This window comes from Cervus elaphus, chromosome 23 (genome assembly GCF_910594005.1).
Source record: "Cervus elaphus chromosome 23, mCerEla1.1, whole genome shotgun sequence".
Classification (NCBI taxonomy): Eukaryota; Metazoa; Chordata; class Mammalia; order Artiodactyla; family Cervidae; genus Cervus; species Cervus elaphus.
In genome coordinates this window covers 37,916,083-37,939,253 of record NC_057837.1, presented here as the reverse complement: position 1 = coordinate 37,939,253, position 23,171 = coordinate 37,916,083, and the positions used below count along the sequence as shown (strand labels likewise).

Sequence of the window (23,171 nt, the reverse complement as noted above, 5' to 3'; positions counted from 1 at the left end):
CATCCAACAAGCCTGCTTGTTTGATGCAGCTGCTTGGTCCATGTGGTGTGTTAGTGGTCTCTTCTGCTTTTCTAATTAAGAAGATAATGCTTCTTTACACTCTGTTTATAGTGCTTTTGGAGAAGGAAAAGTTACCCACTCCAGTATTCTTACCTGAGAAATCCCATGGACTGAGAAGCCTGGTGGGCTACAGTCCATGGGATCGCAGAGTCAGACATGACTTCACGACTAAACAACAAATAGTGCTTTATACTCAGTTCTGTCTGTTAATACCACCAGTGGCGTTTCAGGCTGCACTGACTTCGGGCTTTTGTTTTGGGCTCCACTCGCAGGGAAGAGGCCAGGTAGAGCATCTTCAGTCATCCCTGCAGGAGGTGAGGAAGCTGGGGTGTCTGTGGACTAGCTCCCCCTCCATCTCCAGGTGAGTGTGGCTCTGGGGCACTGATTCCCTGGCTTTTCTGCCTGTTGCACGTCAGGTCCTGTGCACCTCTGCAGCCAGAGGACACGCCCAACAGAGAGAGCATGGTTGGTGTGTATGGTGACCTATGGGGCTGTCCAAGGAGAGAGATACAGGTTAAAGGCTGGAGAACTTTGTTTTCTGCCAGATCATGGGCTGTTCAGGCTCTTTTGTATTAATAACTACTCAACTCTGCCATGTTAGCATCAAAACAGCCACAGACAACCCAAAAGCAAAGAGGTGTGATGGCTTCCAATAAAACTGTATTTACAAAACAAGAATATTTACATTTATATACCAGGCAAGGGGCTAGATTGGGTCCTGGGCTGTAGTTTGCTGATCCCTGCCATAGGGCACACGCATGAACAAGGTCTCATACAAAATCCAACTTGCATCAGAAGACACTTCTTACCTGGCTTCACTGCTGGTTTTTCCCCTTTCTTTTTCACATTGGAAAATTCCATTTAGGTCTCTCCTTGACTTGAAGCTTTATTATAAGAAAGAATCTCCAAGTAACAATTATGATCAAGCTTATCCTAAAGTACTATATCCTGGACTTGTAGTTGAACCATAGTTGGTGAGTGAAGTCACCTCAAAACTCGTATGGCACTTGGCACATTGATGATGAAGAGCATCGTTTAAGTACCACAATTATGGCAAATGATTGACTCTGGTCCCTCGTGCTTGGATGAAAGCAAATAAATGCCACATAGAAGCCATGCTGTCCTATGTTTTACCCAAAGAAATGGGGCTTTGAGTGGAGATGTATATTCTATCAGGAGAGACATCCTTGGTCAATAACTCACCTTCACCTGCATGCTAGCGTGCTTGTCTGTCAGATAACCTGGCAGCTTATCTGTCTCCTGTGGCCAGTTCTAGGACATAGGGTCAAAAGAGAAAAAGATAAGTTGCAGTCTCTGTCTTCCATCCAGCTTGGAGTAGCCCGTGGCTGTCCTCTTGGGTGAACCAGGACATCTTTTAGGGCACTATGACATGAGACTGCCATGCTGGGATGGTGAAGGTGGGGTGGCCTGAAGCGTGGGAACTGGTGACAGTTCCCTTTAGGACTAAGGAATTCCCAGCCTCATTTGGCTGTTTGGGCATCTAAAACCCTGTGGGCTGAGATTTCTAATCACCCTCATCCCATCCCAAACCGCCCAGGACTGAACATTAGAGTCTTCATCTCCGGGGCCGAGCGTATTTCTCCATCGTCAGTTTATTCTATCCCCAGATTGACAGTGCATGTCTTCTAAGTTCTAAAAGAAAAATGAAGCTGGCAGGCTGGCTTGGGAAATTTGCCTTAGGTCAGATTTTGATTCTTGGCCCCTTATAAGTTCAAAACCAGATTCAACAGTGAGGTGTTTGAACCCAAGGAAACGGCCTCTTGGCAATGAAATGCACAAGAGACTAGTGGACCAACTCAAGCAGGAGTTGATTAATTTGTAAAGCAGAGAGGGAGCCTCTCTCCTAGACATCCAGGTGCTGGTCACCCTCTCTCCCGGTGCCAGGGTCCTTGGGAAGCTGGATAAAGTGTTGGGAGGCTGTGCTTGGGCTTGGACTCACCGTTGGCAGGTGGAGGGGTTTCCAGGAGCGCGCCTGGGGTTGGCCTCCCTGCGCCTGGTCCTCAGCTGACGTCGGCTCTTCAGAGGCTAGAATCCCCCTCTGTACCGGCCTCTGTGTTCCCCTACACTGAGCACTCAGATACTGTCCCCAACTTCCATCATGACTCTGCATTTCCTAAGCACCCACGCACTGCATGCCCACCCCTCTCCATCCCCGCCGCCACCCCACTTCAGCAACTCAGCCCTTCTTTGACAGAAGACCACATGGCAGCTACAATCAAATCACCTTTGCTGGCCCAAGACCCATCCTGTGCTCGTGTTTACTGCAAACTCCCGGTGTTTTTCAATCCTGTTGTCCTTTCCCACAGCCAGTGTCTCTAATCTTGGCATTCTGAGTTCTGGAAATTTCTATCAGATTAGACTCTTGGCATCCAAAAACTTACTCTGGCTATGAGTTCACCAATCCTCCTAATGCACGTTTCTCTTTAAATAGGAAATGCTTGGCTGCGTTTCCTAAAGGTTTTGTAATGTGTGGTTCTCAGGTGATGCCAACCCATGAAGGCATCGCTCTCATGAAAACTTCTCTTTGTAATTTAAAAGTGACGACAACAATGATGCATGGTAGTGAGTCTGTAAGAATTATCAGTTTTTTTAAAAATATTTTTTAATGTGACTATTTTTAAAGTCTTTACTGAATTTGTTACACTATCATTTCTGTTGTATGTTTTGGTTTTTTGACCCTGAGTCATGTGGGATCTTAGCTCCCCAACCAGGAGATCAAACCTTCAACCCCTGCACTGGAAGATGAAGTCTTAACCACTGAACCACCAGGGTAGTCCCAAGAATGATCAGTTTTTAAACTTTATCTTTGGGAAAGCATTCTTTGGACTTAAGTGTTGAAAAGCAGCATTCAGTCTGTCACAAGATCAGACTGGATCCTATGCCTTTAAGTATGTGTTTTCAGCCACAGGCTTTTTTAAGATTTTACTAGTTGGGTTTTGTAAGTAGTGGATCACAGGACAAAACAGAAAATTGTTTTTACAACAAATATGATAAATGTAAGATATTTGTATTTTTATGAATAACTCTCCAGATTTGCTAGAATAGTGTGTGGTCACATGGGTGAAGCCAGTTTGAGACACTTTTCATGAACAGGTTGCCATGTAACTCAACATGTACGAATATGTTTTAAGGGATTATCAAGTCCGCTCTGTGATAGAGACCCCGGTGCTCACTGAGGATTCCACTGGATGTCCTGTTGTCTCTCAGTTGCTTCCTGTGTAGCAGCGTCATTGACCAGGACTGGCCAGCGCACAGTATGTCAAATGACTTGCGTGTCTCCTTCGTACTGAACGGAGGAGAGGGTGTGGGTCTTCATGGGTTCTTTCTCTCGCCTACTGACCGTCACAGCCTCATGCTGTGATGACAGACCGAAGGGTGAAGGCTGGAGCAGCCTGAATCTCTGAGTCACTGCATGGCAATATATGGTCTTGGGGAGTTACCCAGATCCTCCATGAAATTTGTGTAAATGATAAACACACCTCTGCTGTGTGAAACCTCTGAGATCTGGGGCTGTTTTACTACAATGGAACTGGTCTAGCTTGGCAAATGTATTCTAGAAGAGCATTCTGAAAGATCTTTGACCATGACTCTAATAAGAAATGTATTACAATACACTCAGACACGTACACACACACATTTTTGAAAAAAAAAATCAGGAAACAATTGTTATCATTAATATGCATGATCTGTTGTTATGCTATCCTATTCTACTCCAAAATGCTGGTTTTAACTTCCTAAATTTATATGACAACTGCCAGTGGGGTATAACCTGAGTCTGAAAAATGCTGCTGTAGACCATAATTTGCGTATGATTTATTTCCTAATTTTAAATATTTCAGGCATATGAAAGCAAGCTTTTTAGCTCTTTCTCTGGCAACTTTTAATTTTCTCTCCCAGAATGGATGGAAGTGTTTTTATATAATACATATCACATCCCACATAATTTCTGGAAGGTAATGTTTTATTGTTGCATCTCCTAATTTACATCATGTATTTTTAAATTTACTTATAAAATGTTGTCACAGGGAAAAACAATGTTAACGTGATTATTATTCACTTATTTTCTTTTTTTAAAATAAATGACTATAAATAACTATCTCTTGCATTAGAATCAGGATATCATAAAAACCTCACTAGCTGATCATATTTTAGTGTTCATACTGGTGCAAAAAATGAAATAGAGACCAAATATTTTTAAATAGCACTATATATATTTTATGTACTGTATACTCATATCAAAACTTGCCATTTCTATTAAGAAGCTGATAAGTTACTCTCTAATTTCATAAATTAGACCACAACTGTGAAAATATGGACAACTATTTTGTATCTGTGCTGCTATATAAGATACTTAAAGTTTATACAGAAAGGTGCAAAATTACAGAGGTGAAGTAATGGGAATTCATGAACATTTCACCTGAATTTCCACTGGCCTTTTTCTTCAGCCAGAATCATTTTGATATCCTCTGAATATGCTTTTAGAAATGAATGTGGTATCTGTTTCTTCAGTAAATACACATACACACATTTTAGGTATATGTGTGTATATACAGTTATACAAGTGTATATAAAGATATATACACATATATACACACGTGTATTAGTCTACATATGTATATATATTTCTGTGTGCACTTAAACACACATGCACACTTAATGTCCTTTGGTTTATTTTCAGACTGTTAATGAGAAATGAAATTTTGATGATTTCCATTTATTTTTGCTTTAAGTCTAAACTGGTTTAAAAAGACCTTTGCAGCATGTAATAAATTTCTTTTAAAAATCATAAATATTATTACATCATAAAGCATTCTATAGAGATCATATGGTGTTAGAGAAGGTAGAAATCCATGCCAACACGGGAGAAAAGAGAAAGCATGTGGGTTTTCCAGGCTTTTCCTCCTTCAAGGAAGGGCCCCCCTGCTCTGTGCTGCCAACTCAGAGGAGAGGAACCCAGGCTGCTCCCACGGGAAGGGAGAAATGTGGCCAGAAGGGGTGGGTCAGTTCTTGGGGATCAAACCAAACCAACAGTGTTTGGGGGGTCGGGTGGGCACTGGTGAGCTATTCCTTGGGTAGGAGAACAAAGTGACAGTCTCTCGGAAAGCCTTTCCACTTGGTGATGAGATGCTGTCTCTGGGGGTGACGGGGGGAAGGGGGCATGTCACCTTTGGGGTGAGGTTAAAGCCCCTCCTGGACTGCTTGGCTGCCACAAATGTAGCTGACTGTAGTGCTTTCCATGTGAAGGGATTCTGCCTCCTTTGGGTCTCAAGTTACAGGGAGACGAGTTGGCTTTTCCCCCTTCAGTGGGAAGGGGCTCCATACAAATGGGGGTTCCTGTGAAGTGGTTGCCCACCTCTCCAAATCTGACCCCTCACCCTCACACACCTCTTCCAGAACAGAGGTCATTTCCTCAACTCATCAACTGCAGAAGCTGTTTTCCTCCAATCGTGTATGCAAAGCTCTCGAAAATGCTCACCTTCTCTCCCCTCCATCAGATTAAGAAGCCCCAGCGCAGGGTCAGAAAGGAACATCCCTGTGCTAAGAACTACTAAGCTACTCTTTCCCAGATGTATCTCCATCCTGCCTTCTTTTTTTTTTTTTGAATAACTATGGAAGAAGCCCCAGAAAACCGGGGCTGGAGAAAGGCTAGGCACATGGAGAGTGACGGGGGCATCTCCCAGAGTTTACCATTACTCAGAGCAGTGGCTGATGAAAAGGCAGCCAGGCCACTGAGGTTGTACACCTATTACTCTGGTGAGCCAGACAAGCTGCAACACTGACTGTGGTGGTAAGATTTCCTGCGTTCATGCTTTTGGACTCTCTCCTCCCCATCTGGTAACTAGGGGACCTTTTGATTTGCAACAGCTTCATTTACATCCCTGGAAAATCTTGCTAAAAGTCAACACATCTTTCCCCAAAGGATTTACAGCATCTGGGCTTTAAGAGACTCAGAACTCACCTCTGTCATAAACCTGGCTCCTTCTTTTACATAATGGGTCCTCCCTTGAGTCCCCAGGCCTGGCTTATTTAAATGCATTCTCTTCTCTTCTATGAAAGAAATGGAGGGGGAGAGCTGTCCCGGGTTGGTTGGCACAATATGACCTATCTGAAGGACAGAAATGAAGACCTTGGAGTCACAAACAGGACAGAGGTGTAGGTGGGAGCACTGTATTTGGGGCACAGAATAGAAAAGGTTGCTTCCATGGGAATGAAAAGAATCACGGACAGTGAGCGAAGCTTCAGATCTAGACATGGGCGCGGCTGGTGTGGGGGAGGGTCACTGCTAGGCGCCTGGAGGGGGCGGCGGGGACGGGGGAGGGGGCCGGGCCCTAGTCCTTGCCAAGGATGCTCTTCAGGCTTCTCTGCACGGCCTCGCCCAGCTCTTCCTCCAGCTCCTCCTTCTTGGACATGGCCAGCTTGGACTGGTAATCCCGCACCACCTGGTCAATGTAGGGGGCGCTCTGCGTGCCGTGCAGCATCAGCGTCCACTCCTTCAGCACCCCCTTCTGGGGCGCGCTCCCCACGAAGCCCAGCTCCAGGGTCCAGGTGCCCCGGGCGTCCTCCCCCCAGGTGTGGGTGGTCATGAAAGGCCACTTGTCGAAGCCCACCTTGGCGTCGTCGTCCCGGGGGCGCCTGCTCAGCAGGATGGACTTGGTGCCCATGGGGGACGTCATGTTGATGTTCAGGTCCCCTCTCCTGGTCGCGTTGACCGTGACGACCGCTTGGACGTGCTCCAGGTAGCGGACAAAGTTTTCCTTCCCCTCACACGCGTCGGTCGTGAGTGTCAGCACCAGCTTGCCAGTGGTCGGAATTTTCCTGAGGGCAGAGTGGCGGGGAGACACAGTGAGGCGTGGGGACACTATCCCTGGGTTTCTGTCGTTTTTAAAAAAAATTTTTTTTTGGCTGCATCCTGGGGCGTGTGCATCCTGGGGAACCTTAGTTTCCCAACCAAGGATGGAACCCACGCCCCCTGCATTGGAAGTCGGAGTCTTGATCACTGGACTGCTTGGGGATTCCTAGGGGTTTTGAAGGCTGCTCTGGGGGCAGGGAGAGCAGGGACTCTGCGGTTTTTATACCAGCTGTGTGACCCTGGGAAAGTCACCTGCAGTCTCTGATCTGTTTAGATGGGGGATGCAGCCGATGCATTTGAGCCCCTTCCCACTTCTCCCAGGTCTCTGCTGGGTTCTCTTGCAGCCTAGGACCCTGTGGACCCTGATGGCAAAATGTTAGGAATTTGATCCAGAAGGGAAAACCCTAACCGATGATTGACAGGAGGAGGTGAGTCAACACAGCCTGTGTTCCTCACTACTGGTGGGAACAACTCAGTGGCCCCAGTGGGGTTGAGCCTAGTTGCCCAGGGCAGCGAGGTGCCCGTCAGCGCATCCTCGGTGTCTTCTTTATTAGGTTGCTCTCTCTCTCCCTGTCTACATTGCCTCCTTCTCACCTGTGTCTCCTGAGATCATCTCTCAAAGAAAAAAACAAAAACGAAAACAACTGTCAGCACCTAAGTCCCACCAGGGCAACTGAGAGTGAGACGGGAGCTCAGATGTCTTTCTTTTACAGCACTAAGTGCTTTGATAAAGAGAAATCATTGCTAAAGTGATTGCTATGACTATCATAACAATGTGACTGCAGCTCAGAAGTGACTGGTCAAGGCCACACCTGACCGTTATGCGGCTGAGCATACCCTCCACTCTCTACTGAGCTGCTTCTGCTATTCAGGTCAAGTGTTAACGTTGATTTCCAAATTCACTTAAAATTCAGTTTGTCACGACCTTCAGAGGCTTCCTTGGTGGCTCAGATAATAAAATATCTGCCTGCAATGCGGGAGACCCGGGTTCAATCCCTGGGTGGGAACGATCCTTTGAAGAAGGGAATGGCAACCCACTCCAGTATTCTTGTCTGAAGAATCCCCACGGACAGAGGAACCTGGTGGGCTACAGTCCATGGGGTTGCAAAGAGTCCAACACCACTGAGCGACTAACACTTTGCTCAAGGAGATGAGTGGGCAGGGGAGGGTGGGGCTGAGCCGGACACGGTGCTCTGGGAACACGCTGGCAGGGGTGGGCCAGGCCGCCTCTGCTCACTGACTTGGATGGTCCAGCTCAGATGCCTCACAGCCAGTTCTATTTTTCCCTTTTATTTCAGTCAAGCACCCTTCATGGATTCTCCTGATAAAGTCTCTTTAGAAAACTGTTTTTTGAGTTGACTGCTTCTCCGGGAAGATCAGTGCTGAGGAGACTCATAAACCTGACAGTCGCCGCTCAGCGGCTCCCAGCCCATTTCCATGCAGCCCAGCGTAGACGTGGCCGCTGCCGGGGGGTCATGGAGCCCTGCGGCCTGCCCCGGAGAAGCTTGATTCCTGGCAGTAAGGGCTGCTTCTGCCAGAGGCCCAGCTGGCCTGGGCGCTGCCCTTGGAACCTCCCTGCCCGGCCTCTGAGCTCTTCCAGCATGGCATCTGCCCCAGACCTTGCTCATTAGCACCTGAGATCGAGTTCAGGTCGGGGGTGGGCAAGGGGGCAGAGGGCACCCAGGAGACCAGAGCCCTTCCAACAAGGCCCGACCTCCCCCACCCCAAATTTCCCTGGCTGGTCTGACCACCCTATTGCCTATCACCACTGTTTAGATGCCTTCCTCGTGCCCAGGTGAAGCTGGCTGAATAGTCATTCATTCATGCATTCCACAAATATTGATCCCATGACTGCTAAATTCCAGGCGCTGTTCTAGGCCCTGAGGACACACCAGCAAATGGGACAGGCTAGATTCCTGTCCTCGGGAAACCCGACTGAGTTCATGCTGAAAGTACTCTCGAGGGAGGGGATATATACACATAGTTATGACTGACTTGGGGCTTCCCTGGTGGCTCAGATGGTAAAGAACCTGCCTGCAATGAAGGAAATGTGGGTTTGATTCCTTGGTGAAGGGAATGGCAACCCACTCCAGTATTCTTGCCTGGAGAATCCCCATGGACAGAGGAGCCTGGCAGGTGATAGTCCATGGGGTCTCAAAGCGTCTGACATGACTGAAAGACTAACACTTTCACTTTTCATGACTGACTTGCCTTGTTGTATGGCAGAAACCTACACAACATTGTACAGGATATATTCTCCAATTAAATAAATTAAAAAAAGAAAAAAGAGCTCTCAAGTTTCCTTTCATTAAAACAATGCTTCTGAGACCACCCACAAAACTCAGTCTTCTGGACCTTATCCAAAATCTCAGAAATCAGAACCTCTGAGGAGTGGAGCCTTGAGAGATGTATTTTACCACACAAAACAACACATTTCCATATACTTTCTTTTTCTATTATTTGGGCACACTGTGTGGCTTGTGGGATCTTAGTTCCCCAACTGGCGATCAAAACTGGGTTCCCTGCAGCGGAAGTGCCAAGTTCTAACCACTGGATCACCAGAGAAGTCCCCTTTTTTTACTAAGAAATTTCAATATGTTTTAAAGTTTAAAATTGCTGTCATAGTATACGTGTACATGTGTATTTTGCTGCAAATAAAACTGTCTCAACAGAAGATCATTTGGGAAAGGTAAATTCTTGACGAATTTGTATAAAACCCTGTAAGAAATATATAGGCAAGAACATCTATATACATAGTGAGATGAATTTAACCTGATCAACTGAAACATAATAAAAGACTTATCCAGATTAAAAAAAAATAATGTTGCTAACACTGGGTAAGCTCCCAGCTGGTTGTGAGCCTCTGAGACGGTCACACTTCAGGGCCTCAGACTCCTTAACTAACATGAGGGCATCAGACTGCCTATTTCCAATGTTGCCTCTGGCTCCAAATTCCAGCAAGTATCTGAGTTAGGACAGAGTGCTCAGTGCACTTGGAACTGGGAGGGAAATGGTCATTCATCCTGGCATATGTTCTCCATCTCCCTCCTCCCTCCCCCCAAAAGCACAGAGTGTGAGGATCAACAGAAACCCAGTCTTCCTGTCCAGGGCCATTGCGGAGAACAAGGTCTCTGCACAAACACAAACCACGACTAAGCCGAGCCCCGGTGCTCCTTCTCCTCAATACTGCGGTTGTACCACCTTTCTGCTAATTGGGAACGTAAGCCAAGAGGCAGCTAACTACATCCTGCTCTCGTCACACTGCCCACGGCCCCCACCTGCTGGGGCCCAGAGCCTGCAAAGGCACAGATGCTGTAGGGCTTCCCCTTAGCAAAGTCCCTCTTTGTGAATCTTTCCCTCTTGGCAATAAGGGATGGAAGTTCCAGGCCCCAGAACTCTGGAGACTGGATACTCTGAAACTGCCCAATGCTACAGCTCTGCCTGGAAGCTGATTGTCCCTGAATCAAACCCAGTGCATCTCGGGAGGACACAGAAAGGGCATCTGACACGGTCGCCAGCACGGTGGCAGTGTCTCCGGGGTATTTTCCGCGAGTAGCGGCAGAGCTTGCTGCCCCCACTTACTCTGGGTCCTGCACGGAGCCACCCACGCAGTGAAACCTCTCGGGCACCGTCTTCCAGTCTTTGGCCATCTTCACCATGGCACCTGCGTCTAGGACCCCGTAGCCAAAGAGGTGATTAAACTCCAGGCCAACCCCATTCCTCCGCCACTGATGGACTTCATCGTGAAGCTGGTTCCGCTTGGAGGTGAGCACAGTCAGATGCTGCATGTCTCTCCAGGTCAGACCCAGGCTGTGGACCAGAGGCAGGGAATTCAAGGACAAGGGCATGGGACAGGGGTGAAGGGAAGGAAAAAGAGACATAATGACTAAGATAGCACCTAGACCTCCAGTAAGATTTTGGAACGTCTATGAACCCCCAAGTCAAGGGAGGATTATCCATGCATTATTTATAATATAGGTATAGTGGTACATCAATTAAATGTTTTGCCTTTCTTACTTAAATATATTTCAAATGCAAAAACTGACACACACTGGGATGGCTAAAGTGAAAAAGGCTGACAATAGCAAGTGTTGACAAAGATGAGGGACAACTGAGTATTTTGCAGATGGGAGTATAAATTATTGCAAATATTTTGGAAAACAGTTTGACTCTATCTTTTAATGTTGCCCATGTGCTTAAGCTGAGGCCCAGAAGTTCCACTTCTAGGCGTGTAGCCAACAAAAATGTGTGTATATATTCACCAGATGTACATGTACTGGAAATGTCCATAAGCCCAAACTATGAAGCCCCCAAATGCCTATCCATAGTAAAGTGGATAAGCCAACTGAAATGTATTTATTAGGCAGGGAACACTGCACTGCAGTGAGAATGAACTACAGCTACTCAGAATAACTGGGATGAAGAGAATGCTGACCCAAAGAATCAGACACAGAGGAGAACAAACGATATGACTGCAGTCACTTGAAGAAGAAAGACAGGCACAACGAATGCGTGCTGTCAGAAGTCAGGTGAGTGGTGGGTCTTGCACAGGTGGTGTTTGGAAGGGACACAAGGGGCTTCTGGGTGCTAGCTGAGCTTTGTCTCTGGACCTGAGTGTTGGCCACTTGCAAGCATTCCATTTGGGAACATGGGCTGTCAGTTCTTCAAGAACAGAGACAACAGCCACAATATCTGTCTCCCCAGGGCCCAGGATGGCCCTCCTCAGCACACACTTCATTCAGCAAATAAACAATTAGTGTCTACTATTACTCAACGTCTGTTTTTTTTCAAAATGTCAGCCATGACCCGTTTGTGGGCTGGAAGGTAGACTGACTGCATGGGCTGTGTATCTGGGTTGCAGAGTAAAATCATTTGTGGGACATTTAAGACCAAACTGCTCCAGCCACATCTCAGACTAAGTAAATCAGAATTTCTGGGAGGGGGACCCAGGCTTGGGAAATTGTTAACACTTCTCAGGTCTTTCCAGGAGACAGCTGAGGTTGAGAATCAGGTTCTTTATGAATGAAGGTGTCACGAGTGGAAGAGAACAGAAAAGAATGACAGTGTGACTGTAATATGAGGAAAGTGTGTGTGTGTGTGTGTGTGTGTGTGTGTGTGTTATGTGTTGGGTTGGAATGCAAAGTGTATTTCTCACTGAGAGTCATGGTCAACAATGTTGGAAAAACTTTGTGCTACAGTTCTCCTCAGAATCAAATGATTCAAAGAACATCACTCATTTGATAAAATCTCATCACAGGCAGGTTTCATTGGTTCAAAGCTTTGAATCAGAGCCAGAAGATGCTAGTGATTCATACACTCGTGAAATGTAGACTTTCAGGTTTTAAGGAGAAAGTTTCAATGAAAGTCAATGCTTATTTGAGAAATTTAAGAACATATTTATTTTGGACATATGGTCCCCTGGACACGTGGACTAGGTGAACAGCGTGAAATTTCCTGACGTTGATTGTGGCTGAAAGCTCAGTGCTTTGGTGGAACAGGATTCTGAATTCATTTAACCCAAAAGTGTTGGTAAACGAGGATCTGCTAACTTCGGGGTAATCAGAGGGCTGGCAGGTGGAGTAGCTCTCACCTTTGCAAGGGGTTCTGCTACAATAATGTGCTATTCTTCCTGAAGGACTCCCATTAGACCTTTCTCCGTGGATTTATTCTCATGGGGCACACGAGAGAGAAAGAATGTGTTAGACCAAGAATGTTCTCATTTCTAAACTGGATCAGAGCAAGGTCCATACTCCAGTGTCAGAATTTGTGACACCGGTTGAACAACCATTTGCTTATGCCTGAAAAGTAACACTGAGTCCCTCCTATTTTTGCATTCTAAGCAACTTCTGAATTGACAGATGTGCATATATACTAAGTTGCTTCAGTCGTGTCTGACTCTTTGTGACCGCAGGCTCCTCTCCATGGGATTCTCCAGGCAAGAATACTGGAGTGGGTTGCCATGCCCTTCTCCAGGGGATCTTCCCAACCCAGGGATCAAACTCACGTCTCTTATGTTTCCTGCATTGGCAGGCAGGTTCTTTATCACTAGCACCACCTGGGAAGGCCTGATAGAAGACAGTGTGTTAGTGTTAGTAGTTCAGTTGTGTCCAACTCTTTGGGACCCCATGGACTGTAGCCTGCCAGGCTCCTCTGTCCACAGAATTCTCCCGGCAAGGATACTGGAATGGGCTGGTATTCCCTTCTCCAGGAGGATCTTCCTGACCCAGGGATCGAACCTGGGTCTCCTGCATTGCAGGCAGATTATTTACTGTCTGAGCCACCAGAGAAGCCCCATTGTGTAAAACAGGGATCTCACAACCTGCTTCAAGCTTTCATCCTACTACGGCAGCTCAAAGGTTGTAGGTGACACCTATTAACTAATACAAAATAAATGTACAGAACACCTACAGTATGGAAGTCACTGTGTTCAGTGTTATAGGCAAGGAATAGGTCATACTTTTAAATAGTTTATATAAAGAGTTGGAAAAGTAAGACAGATCTACAGAAAAGCACTGCACAGTGAAGTGATTCTATGACCATCTATTGAGTGTGTATCATGTCCAGGCTCTGCACTAGTTCTGAGCAGGCTGTGGAAAGATCTCAGAGCCTAGAGTCTGGGGGGAAGACAGACAGCTCAATATTTAAAAAGGGGTGGGGGGGGGAGCTGAGCTCCCTGCCTGTCATGCCGAGGGAGCCAACAATGGGGCCCCAGAGTTGTACCAAGGAGAGCATCTCACACAAAGTGGACCAGCTTTGGAACCACATGGGGACCCGTGACAAACGTGGATTCCTGGTCTCAACCTCAAGTCTCTGGCATCAGACGTCCTGGAGGCTGTGGGCCTGAGGACACACAATTAGGACCACACCCAGGTGATGCTTCTACACATGGAGTTTGAGAACACGGGTCTGAGACGGTGGTTCACAGCCTCGGCTGCATGTGTGGACAGCGTGAACACAATGATGACATCAGATAGGACCCAGAAATGTTGCTTCCATGGACCTGTCCACACATCTGCCAAAGGCTTGAAGGATCCAGAGGTGGGAGAAGGCAAGTATTACTCAGGTTAAAAACTTTACAAAGCGCAGGAGTGTGAGGGAGGGAGAGTCAGGAACTGAGGCAGGAGAGAACCACATGTTAGAACTTTATCTGAGGAACAGATACGAAGGCAGAGGCGCTTGAGCTGATCTTTAGAAATATCACCCAGAGGAGGAATTAAGACGTGTGGGACTGGAAGGAAGTGATATTTAACAGCAGTATAGAGGAATCTCTCAGACATAATGTTGAACCAAAATGCCATACTGATACTTAGGTGATGGTCTGTTTCCTGATTTGGGTGCTGGTTACATGGATGTATCAGGCTTCCCTGGTGGCTCAGATGGTAAAGAATCCGCCTGCAATGCAGGAGATCTGGGTTCAATCCCTGGGTGGAGAAGATCCCCTGGAGAAGGGAAATGGCTACCCACTCCAGTATTCTTGCCTGGAGAATCCCACGGACAGAGGAGCCTAGTGGGCTACAGTCCATTGGGTCTCAAAGAGTCGGACACCGCTGAGTGACTGACACCAATACTACACGGATGTGTTAACTTCATAAGAAGTCTTTGAGCTGTCCCTAATGTGTGTGCACTTGTCTCTGTCTATTACACTTTGATGCGGCTTACATGACAAAATCATTCCTTGGAAGGTCACTTTCGGAAACACTTCTCTAGCCCAGAACGTGGGCTGCTTTAATGTGGATGGTTCTTCTGGGCCAGAAGTTTGCCTCCTTACAATCCCCTCAGAACCCTACAGTAAGTCTGGGGTCATGGAAAGAACCCCACATATGGGAAGGTAGCTCTGTGTGTGTGTGTGTGTGTGTGTGTGTGTGTGCTAAGTCACTTCAGTCATGTCCAACTCTTTGCGACCCTGTGGACTGCAGCCCTCCAGACTCCTCTCTCCAAGGGATTCTCCAGGCAAGAATACTGGAGTGGGTTGCCATTTCCTTCTGCAGGGGATCTTCCTGAACTTGGGATCGAACCTGCATCTCTTAAATCTCCTGCATTGGCAGGCGGGTTCTTTACCACTAGCGCCACCTAACCCCCACTAGAGATATCCTGTGAAACTTCTCTAATATTGGACTCCCTGGGAAATGTGAGCAATTATCTCTGGGGAATCAAGAAGGTATTTTCAAGCATTTGGCAGAAAAACATTTTATGAGATTAAACAACAAGGTGATGACTGGTCAGGACAGAGGACTGGGTTCCCTTTGTCCCCTGGAGCCACAGGGATGGTCCTTCTCCCTATTTCGTGGTCCCGAGGGGCAGACGTTTTAGACAGGATAATTTGTTTACTGCATTCAGGTTGTTTTGGAAAAGCTTTCCCGTTGGCCCTCTGAGGGGGAAACAGCCCTGACTGCTGCCACATATGTTCCCAAGCACTCCCAGATGCCTTGTCTGAACACAAAGAGAGGTGAGCTGCAGGAAGTGTTCACAAAGAGAGTCTTCTGGCCTCCTCCCTCTGGGCTCTCTGCCGGGGCTATTTCATGCTGATCAGAGGTTTTAACTCCCGGCTTTGTTGTTGTTCAGTCGCTCAGTGGTATCTGACTCTTTGCGACCCCATGGACTGCAGCACGTCAACCTTCCCTATCCTTCACCATCTCTGGGAGTTTGCTCAAACTCTTGCCATTGAGTCTGTGATTCCATCCAGCCATCTCATCTAATCTGTCGACCCCTTCTCCTCCTGCCCTCAATCTTTTCCAGCATCAGGATCTTTTTCAATGAGTCAGCTCTTCGCATCAGGTGGCCAAAGTATTGGAGCTTCAGCTTCACCCTTCCAATGAATATTGGAGCCCTTTTGCCCACTGAAAAGTCTTGGGCTTTACCACCCCAGGAAGCCCACTCCCTTGCCTTGATTTGGAATAAACTCTGAGGCAAGATTTACACTCCAGAACTCCCCCTGGAGTCAGGCTGAGGCCGGAACCTTTGGAATCGCATCCTTGCTCAGATCCTTTCCCATCTCTAACCTGCTTCCTCTCTTTCCCAGTGGTCTCTGCTGGGAGCCCATTCTTAGTGAATTGCACCAAACTCTAATCTCAGGCTGTGTTTCCAACCCAGGTGGCTGGTGTCCTGAGAAATCTGAGGACTGGCTTCCAAGATGGGTTTGAACCACCTACTACCAGGTATCATTTTTTCCCCCTGTTTATGGCAAGAGAGTGCTCAGTTGATGACCATGCTCCAAAATGAAGCATGCCTAATCAGTGACTGCATTCTTTTCTGTAAGGAAAGCTGCAAGTGTGGTAAAGAATGAGGAATAATTTTTGTAGAGCCCACAAATCTGTTGAAAGTTCCAGCAGCCTGCTCAAGCACTATGGTGGATCTAGATGTCACTTTGTTGACATATAGGATTCCTAGGTTGCTCAGCGGTAAAGAACTCGGCTACCAGTGCAGGAGACATAAGAGACATGGGTTTGATTCCTGGGTCAGGAAGATCCCCTGGAGGAGGAGGGCATGGCAACCTGCTCCAGTATTCTTTCCTGGAGAAGCCCATGGACAGAGGAGACTGGTAGGCTAAGCTATTGGCATATACACCTGGGCGTGACGTTTTGCTTGTCAGAATCCAGGGAGACTTTAAGACGAGTTCTGCCCTTTTCGATTTAAGGGGAGACAAGAAACTCCTTCTTATTCCCTGTCCTCTGTGAGAATCTGTGCCAGGAGCAGCCTTCCTCTGCTTGCCTGGTCCTAACCAGAGTGAGCGAGACCAACTCAGACTTTAGGACCTGGCAGGCCCTGAGAAGAAGAGTTTCATTTTTAGGAAATGCACATAATATGTAAGTTTTTTTTTTTTTTGTCTTGGTGCTTAATAGGAAGAGAGTGTCCATTTCTTCTTTCTTAAATTTTCCACCTGAGTTTTGTTAACAGAATCAAAGTTTGGCTTGGCCCAAAGACAGAAGTCATCCCCAATTTGGGGCCCAATTTGTAAAAGGAGGATAACGATGCCTTTTTCTGCTTGAAGGCATAGGGGTTGGACTAGATAATCTTTTGAAGCCTTTTCCTATTCTAGGAATCAGCTCTTACCTCCTTTGCAAGTCAGAAAATGCACTGAATCTATGGAGAGTCAGGCAGGGCTGCCTGAAGATTGATGCTAGAAGCTGTGGTTGCCTAGCAACAGCCAACAGAGATGGGAATTCAACTTCCCTGCCCCAGGAGCCAGAATCCAACTTCTTACAAGTTTCTGGTTCTGTATTGGATAATTCCTTGCACAGTGGGCATCTGCACTTACACCACATGGATGTTGCCTGAAGCCACAAGCTCATTGCTCAAACCAAAGACCAGTCTCTGGTTTGCACTAAGACAGGGGAGCAGGTGGGCAGGGACCTCTGCTGGTGCTCAAATCCAAGGTGGGTCCAGCAGCAGTGATGTGTGGGTTCTCTGTGGGATGGTGAGAACAAAGAGGGTGGGCGCCTCTCACCAGTAGCTGGAAGGCAGTAGCAAAGCCGATTTCTTGGACTACACTGTGTGACTTTGCCCACATTGTCTCAGTATTAGAGTGAGTTCACCATATAAGTTAACAAATATGAAGTGAGAGCATCCTGTTTCCATGACATGTTCTGAAAACCATGCTAGATAACCAGCACGGCAATGATCTTCTTTCATTTAGCTGATTGGGAGTATTATTAGAGTGAAACAGCCATGAAATCCACAGATGAAAGAAAATATCTCTGTGCTCCCATGTGTGATTGGGTGTTGGACTCTTGTGCTCTCTAGGGATGTAATTTTGTGGGATGTGTGTGTGTGTGTGTGTGTGTGTGTGTGTGTTTATCATTAGCAACACCCACCAGAGTTCATGGCCGTGACTTTTTACTGACTCTCACACCCACTTTTGCCTCCATGGACACTTGGTGTTGGGTTGGGAGACTTGTGTTAGTTCACCCTGCAGAGCTGGCCCTTGGTCCTGAGCTGGAAACATACTTAGCCTCCAAAGCCAGTGCGAACACTCCAGCTGCTTCAGGAGCAGCCGCGGATGTCCCAGAATGCCTCAGGGTGCAGTTGCCATATAAATCTGTGGTTGCCTGGAGGGGAAGAGAGTGAGGAATGAGTGAAGAAGCCCCACTGCTTTAAACCCAAAACAACACAGAGCAGAAGATCTTCTGTCTCTTTTACTTAAAGTCTGCCTTGTTCTGAAGATGGTTTAGATGGAGGCAAGAATAAGCTTAGCACTCATGTATTTATTTTGCCAGACACTTTTATCTGAGCTTCCTAGTGGCCTATGCAAAAAGGGAAACACAATCGGTTATAGTCACAGTGTCCATAAGATACAAGCAAATCAACTGTTTAGAGAGGCAACTCTTCAGCTATTCTAATAAAGAGATATTTATTTTCTGGACCCTAAAAGGAAACATTATAGGTGAAAAGTGACAAGCCAATACCACCACCATAGTGGATGCAATGGTGGGGTTTGTTACGATGAGATTGGCTCAGAAAGATCAGGGCCACTTCATCAACAAATTCTTTTCCCTCCAGGAAAAAAGGGTGGCATTCCTAAAGAGGAACAATGAAACAAGTTCAGCTAAAGTTTGCCTAGAAGGACAGCTATTAAAGAGAAAATGTTACATTCTCTACATCTAAAATCCACCAAGAGATTCTGGAACACAGTGAGCAAGACAACTGCTACATCAGTGATTACCCCAAGTGGGGAGGCTGGTCAGCTGAGTTTTAAAGCATTTTACAGAGAGAATCCTCATCTTCAATGTTTGTGAGAGACAGGGTTTTCATTAAGATTGTTTATAAACCATGAGAATACTCATTTCTCCTGTTTGTCTGTAGGCTCCTTGAGTGGATCTATTATTTTGGGGGTCAAAGTATCACGGCGGTTTAAAGTCAACTCCTGGGGAAAATGACCATATTCAAAGAGAATTCAGTGCCCCTCCCCAGCTGGAGTAGCGTCACAGACAGGGGTTGAGGACAGAGTGATGCCACTGGAAGGCTCTTGGGGCAGGGAGGGGAGCTTCTGGGGAGTGTTTGGGAGAAGGCTTACAAGCAGAACAAGATCGGGGCCACCCTTGCTTGTCCCTTTCTGCCCACACAGCTCAGAAGATGAGAAAGTGAAGCCTCTTTCTGCTTTGGTGGAGCTGACACATTTTCTATCCTCCCCAAGACTAAGGGGAGCTGAGGGGGCTCATGGGATAAATCAGGGGGGTTCATGGGGGAGCCAGGCTAAGGTCTGGGTCTCTTGCAGGGAAGGGACTTCTGCCAGCTCATGTGAGAGCTGGTCAGGTGGAGCCCAGGCAGGACCTTGGGACTGAAGGGCTAGCTGGTACTGATGACTGCATTCTTGTTCCTGCCTTTTCCCCAACCCTGGAGGAGGTGGTGAGCAGGCAGGATGTACCCCAGCCTGACTACTGAGTCACGCACTAAATTTCTGGCTTGGAGGACTGAGAAAAGTCTGTATGCCTAGCGGATTGGAAAATTCACTGCTAAACCTAGGTGCCTGGGAAGGAAGAGTTGCTCAGAAGAGTGCAATAAATGTCTATGATTCTTAACCTTTTGGTTTTCTCAATTGTGGACCCGGTTTAAAATACTATGAAACACACTACTCTTCCTTTGCAAAAACACATGCGCCCTCTTCTGGGGAGTTCTAGGCAGCAGCAGGGACCGGGAAAAATCCATCCGTGGATGCCATTTCTAAATTACACTAATAAATGGATGTGTTCTTGGCTCAGATAGGGTGCAGGTGTAATGCTCCAGTTCTTCATATTGGTTACCTTATAAGCAATGTGCTGGGGCAACATCTTGGTAAACTAGAGTTCATCATTATTTGTAAGCCAGAACGATGAACAGGAAAATCTATGGACCATGAGCCAGAAGGAGGTCAAGGCGTTCATGTTTTTTGTGAGGCCTTGACCTTGATAACAAAGCATCACCAGCCTAGAAGAGGGGGGCATCTCCCCTCGGAACAGGGGCTGACTCTTTGAAGGTGGGCCCTCCTTCCATGACGTCACCGTGTCTGCGTATGACGTCACCAATGTCCTCGTGCACCCCTGGCCCGCACTCACCACGCCGGCCTCGGGATTCCGCTTGCGCCCATTGCTGAAGGTGGAGGCCAGCGTGGAGGAGCAGCTCTCGTCGTAGAGCGCGGTCCTGCCGTCGTTGATGGCCGAGTTGATGGAGATGGTCCACATGCTCGATGCGTAGCCGTCGCAGTTGCAGTCATCGTAGCTGCCGCCGTCGCCCGAGGCCCACACGTAGATGCTGCCTTTGCCCCCGCGGCCCTGGGGGTGGGGGGACAGAGAGGGATGCGTCGGCTGTAGCGGGGTCTGCCTGGTCTCTTAAACAGTTGAACCCAAGGCCTGACTTGGTATCTATCTGTCCTTGAAAACCACTGTCCTTCTGGACAGGCACCCTGAGAATTTTTCTTTTCAGGAAGGAGTCAATATAAAGTCATCTCAATTTACAATTTAATCTGGGAATAACAAGGTGGGAAAGACTGGAAGAATCTCCTTAAAACTGACAAATGGACTGCTTTTTAAACATTGAATATCCTCATGGTAAAAAGTCAAAGTATATGGAAAGGAAAATGAAAAAAAAACAAATCCTTCTGCATGTAATTCTTACATATTCTTTCAGGCATTTTCCAGCAAAAATGCAAATGTACCTGTAAATTTATACTTAGCTATGTAAGATGTAAAAGATATTTATCTATAGCTTCTGTTTTCTAGGTATTATGTATATTTTACATAAGTTTACACATATATATGTAGATATTTTGAGTATTAAAATACACATTTACTTACAGATTATATATATATGTATATGATACCGATCTCTGGGTTGGGAAGATCCCCTGGAAGAGGGCATGGCAACCCACTCCAGTGTTCTTGCCTGGAGAATCCCATGGACAGAGGAGCCTGTAGGGCTACAGTCCATGGGGTTGCAAAGAGTCAGACAGTCTTAGCAACTGAGCACGCACACACGCCAGAGGAAAGGAGATGTCTGAATTACCTCCAAGGTCTCCTGCCTCCTGACAATGAGAAGTAACATTTTGATTGCTTCTAATAGGACTTGGAGTTAATTAGCTTGTGACTGGCTGAGTCGATACATCAACAAAGATTGATTCAGCCACTAGCTGAGAAGTGCCCTCAGTGTCTCGGTAAATCTGTCCTGGAAAACTCCATCCAAACAGGCAACTGCCTGCAGAAACCAAGACACAGAAGGAACTGTAGCATCCTTACAACTGAGAGGGTGCGAAAGGGTGCAGCCCTCTCAAGCAGACTCAGATTTGGGCTCAGTGTCAAGGATGCCACCCTTGGAAAGTGAAACAGACAGGAATCAGCATCAGTGAGTGACGCTACCCGTTGGGGAAACTTCCCCTGAACCAGCCCACAGGTGGGCTGCTAGTGAGACAGGCAACCTTTGCTAAAAGGAAACCAATGCTAAAAGCATCCTCACCTTGATGTAGGGAGACTGGTTGTGACTCTAACCTGTCAGGTTTCTCTGTGTTCATGACCCCTTTACATTTTAGTTTGTAGCCCTGCCCACCAAGAGGAGGGGCCTGTTTCCCATCCTTGAGTCTGGGTTGGTTGCCTGTCTTGCTTCACCAAACAGGATGTGGTGGGCAGTGGTGCTGGGTCGATTCTAAGCATGAGTCTCAAGGAGCCCAACCCATGTCCACTTTCCCTCAGAGACCATGGGAACCAATCTGAGTTAGCGTGCGGGTGATGACAGACAGCCTGGTCAGGTTCACTGCCACAGCTAACAGTGACCCCACATGGGAGGCCACCCTAGACCAGGCGGTCTGTGGCTCACCCTCCAGCTGACCACAGATGCATGAGTGAGGTCACCTGAGATTCGCCAAGGACGGCCCAGGTTGGCAGAGCAATCCAGGTGACCTGTAGACCCACAATCAGAGTTAAGTGGTTGTTACTTACTGAGTTTGGGGAAAGTTTGTTATGTGGCTTTGCTCACTGATACACAGAGAGCAGTATCAGCATGTTTCTGAAGAGTCAGCAGCAAACATTAGTTTTGTTTTGGACTATAAGACTTAACCCACAGGAATATTTTGATTGCTAGGAATTTTAAACTTCAGTTTCCTAAGCTGTTTGTGTGTGTGTGTGTTTACGAGGGTGATAATAATTATATTCTTGGTTCTAATGATTGGGTATCAGTAGCAAATAGTCCCTGACTTCTGGGCAAGATGGGACACAAAAGAGAAGACCCTAGTTCTGGGGGCAGTTGAGTGGGGAAGGGGCATGTATAAGAGGGCTGAGAGCTGACTGTGGGATGGGTCTGTTACTGGCACACCACACTGGCCTGTTAAAACGACACCCCGAGATCCAGTTCTGCCTCCAGCTTCACTTGAACCACAGCTGGGGTGAAATTGAAACAGAACAACTGTGACTCACATTCAAACAATCAGTTGGAGGGTACAAGGGAGAAATGAGGATGATAATCACAGTATACAGTTCTAGGGCACTTGGTGTGAAGCAGGGACCGCTCTGAACACCTCACATTGTCACTCGCGGTATCCTCACAGCTGTCCTGTGTGGCAGGACCGTTCATGTCAACCACACAGAAGACAAAATATGTAAGAAGAAACACAACAAACAAACAAACACACAAAAGAGCTAAGTAGGACTTTGAAATTCTGGGGAGGGACACAGATGAAAATACGACCAATGGAGAGAAAGACAGCATCACAGGGTTGTCGATTTTCCCCAAGTTAACTTACAAACTTAATGTGGTCCTGACAGATGCACTGTATCGTTTGGGACTTAATCACGCAGATTCTGCCATGCTGAGCAGTTCACTACAGGGAATTTTATCCAGGGAGTAAGTAGTAAAGAAGAACCAAAGCCCCAGTTGGGGTGTGGGGGTCACTCAGAGATTAGGGAGAAGATGGTCCAAGAGCCTGCACTGCTCAGGGTGGGCTGCCTGCTGGGGTCTCCCACCCTTACTCTGAAGCATGCGCTTGGAGGAGACTGGCTGTCTCCCTGCCCTCCGTGTTCATCTGGTTCAGGCTGGAATTATCTTCTCTGCCTCTCCTCCGCCTCCGCTCTTTTTTATTTCCCTCGTTTTTTTAAGGCAAGTGCATTTAGACGAAATTTAATATGTGGTGCTACTCCACTTTGAGTTCTCCCTTTGTGTTAGTCTTTGGAGGTTAGCGGGATTAATCTCTCTCACGAAATGAGAATTTGTCACCGAGGCTCTATTGAGGATATTTGACCACTGATGTCCTCACCCAGGCGTTATTTTGTGTCCCAGGGGGCAT

The 23,171-nt window shown here is 47.0% G+C and overlaps 1 protein-coding gene across 1 annotated transcript in view; it reads right to left on the bottom strand.

Moving 5' to 3' along the window:
• Positions 1-4,024: 4,024 nt before the first annotated feature.
• Positions 4,025-23,171, bottom strand: part of PCSK2 (proprotein convertase subtilisin/kexin type 2) — a 232,919-nt gene continuing 213,772 nt past the window's right edge. Inside the window, exons 9-12 of the mRNA XM_043884819.1 lie at positions 19,960-20,175; positions 17,876-17,976; positions 10,514-10,741; positions 4,025-6,897 (exon numbers count right to left, since the gene is read on the bottom strand). Of these exons, the coding sequence (XP_043740754.1) occupies positions 6,411-6,897; positions 10,514-10,741; positions 17,876-17,976; positions 19,960-20,175 (1,032 nt within the window). The 3' untranslated portion in view covers positions 4,025-6,410. The remainder of the gene's footprint in view (positions 6,898-10,513; positions 10,742-17,875; positions 17,977-19,959; positions 20,176-23,171) is intronic.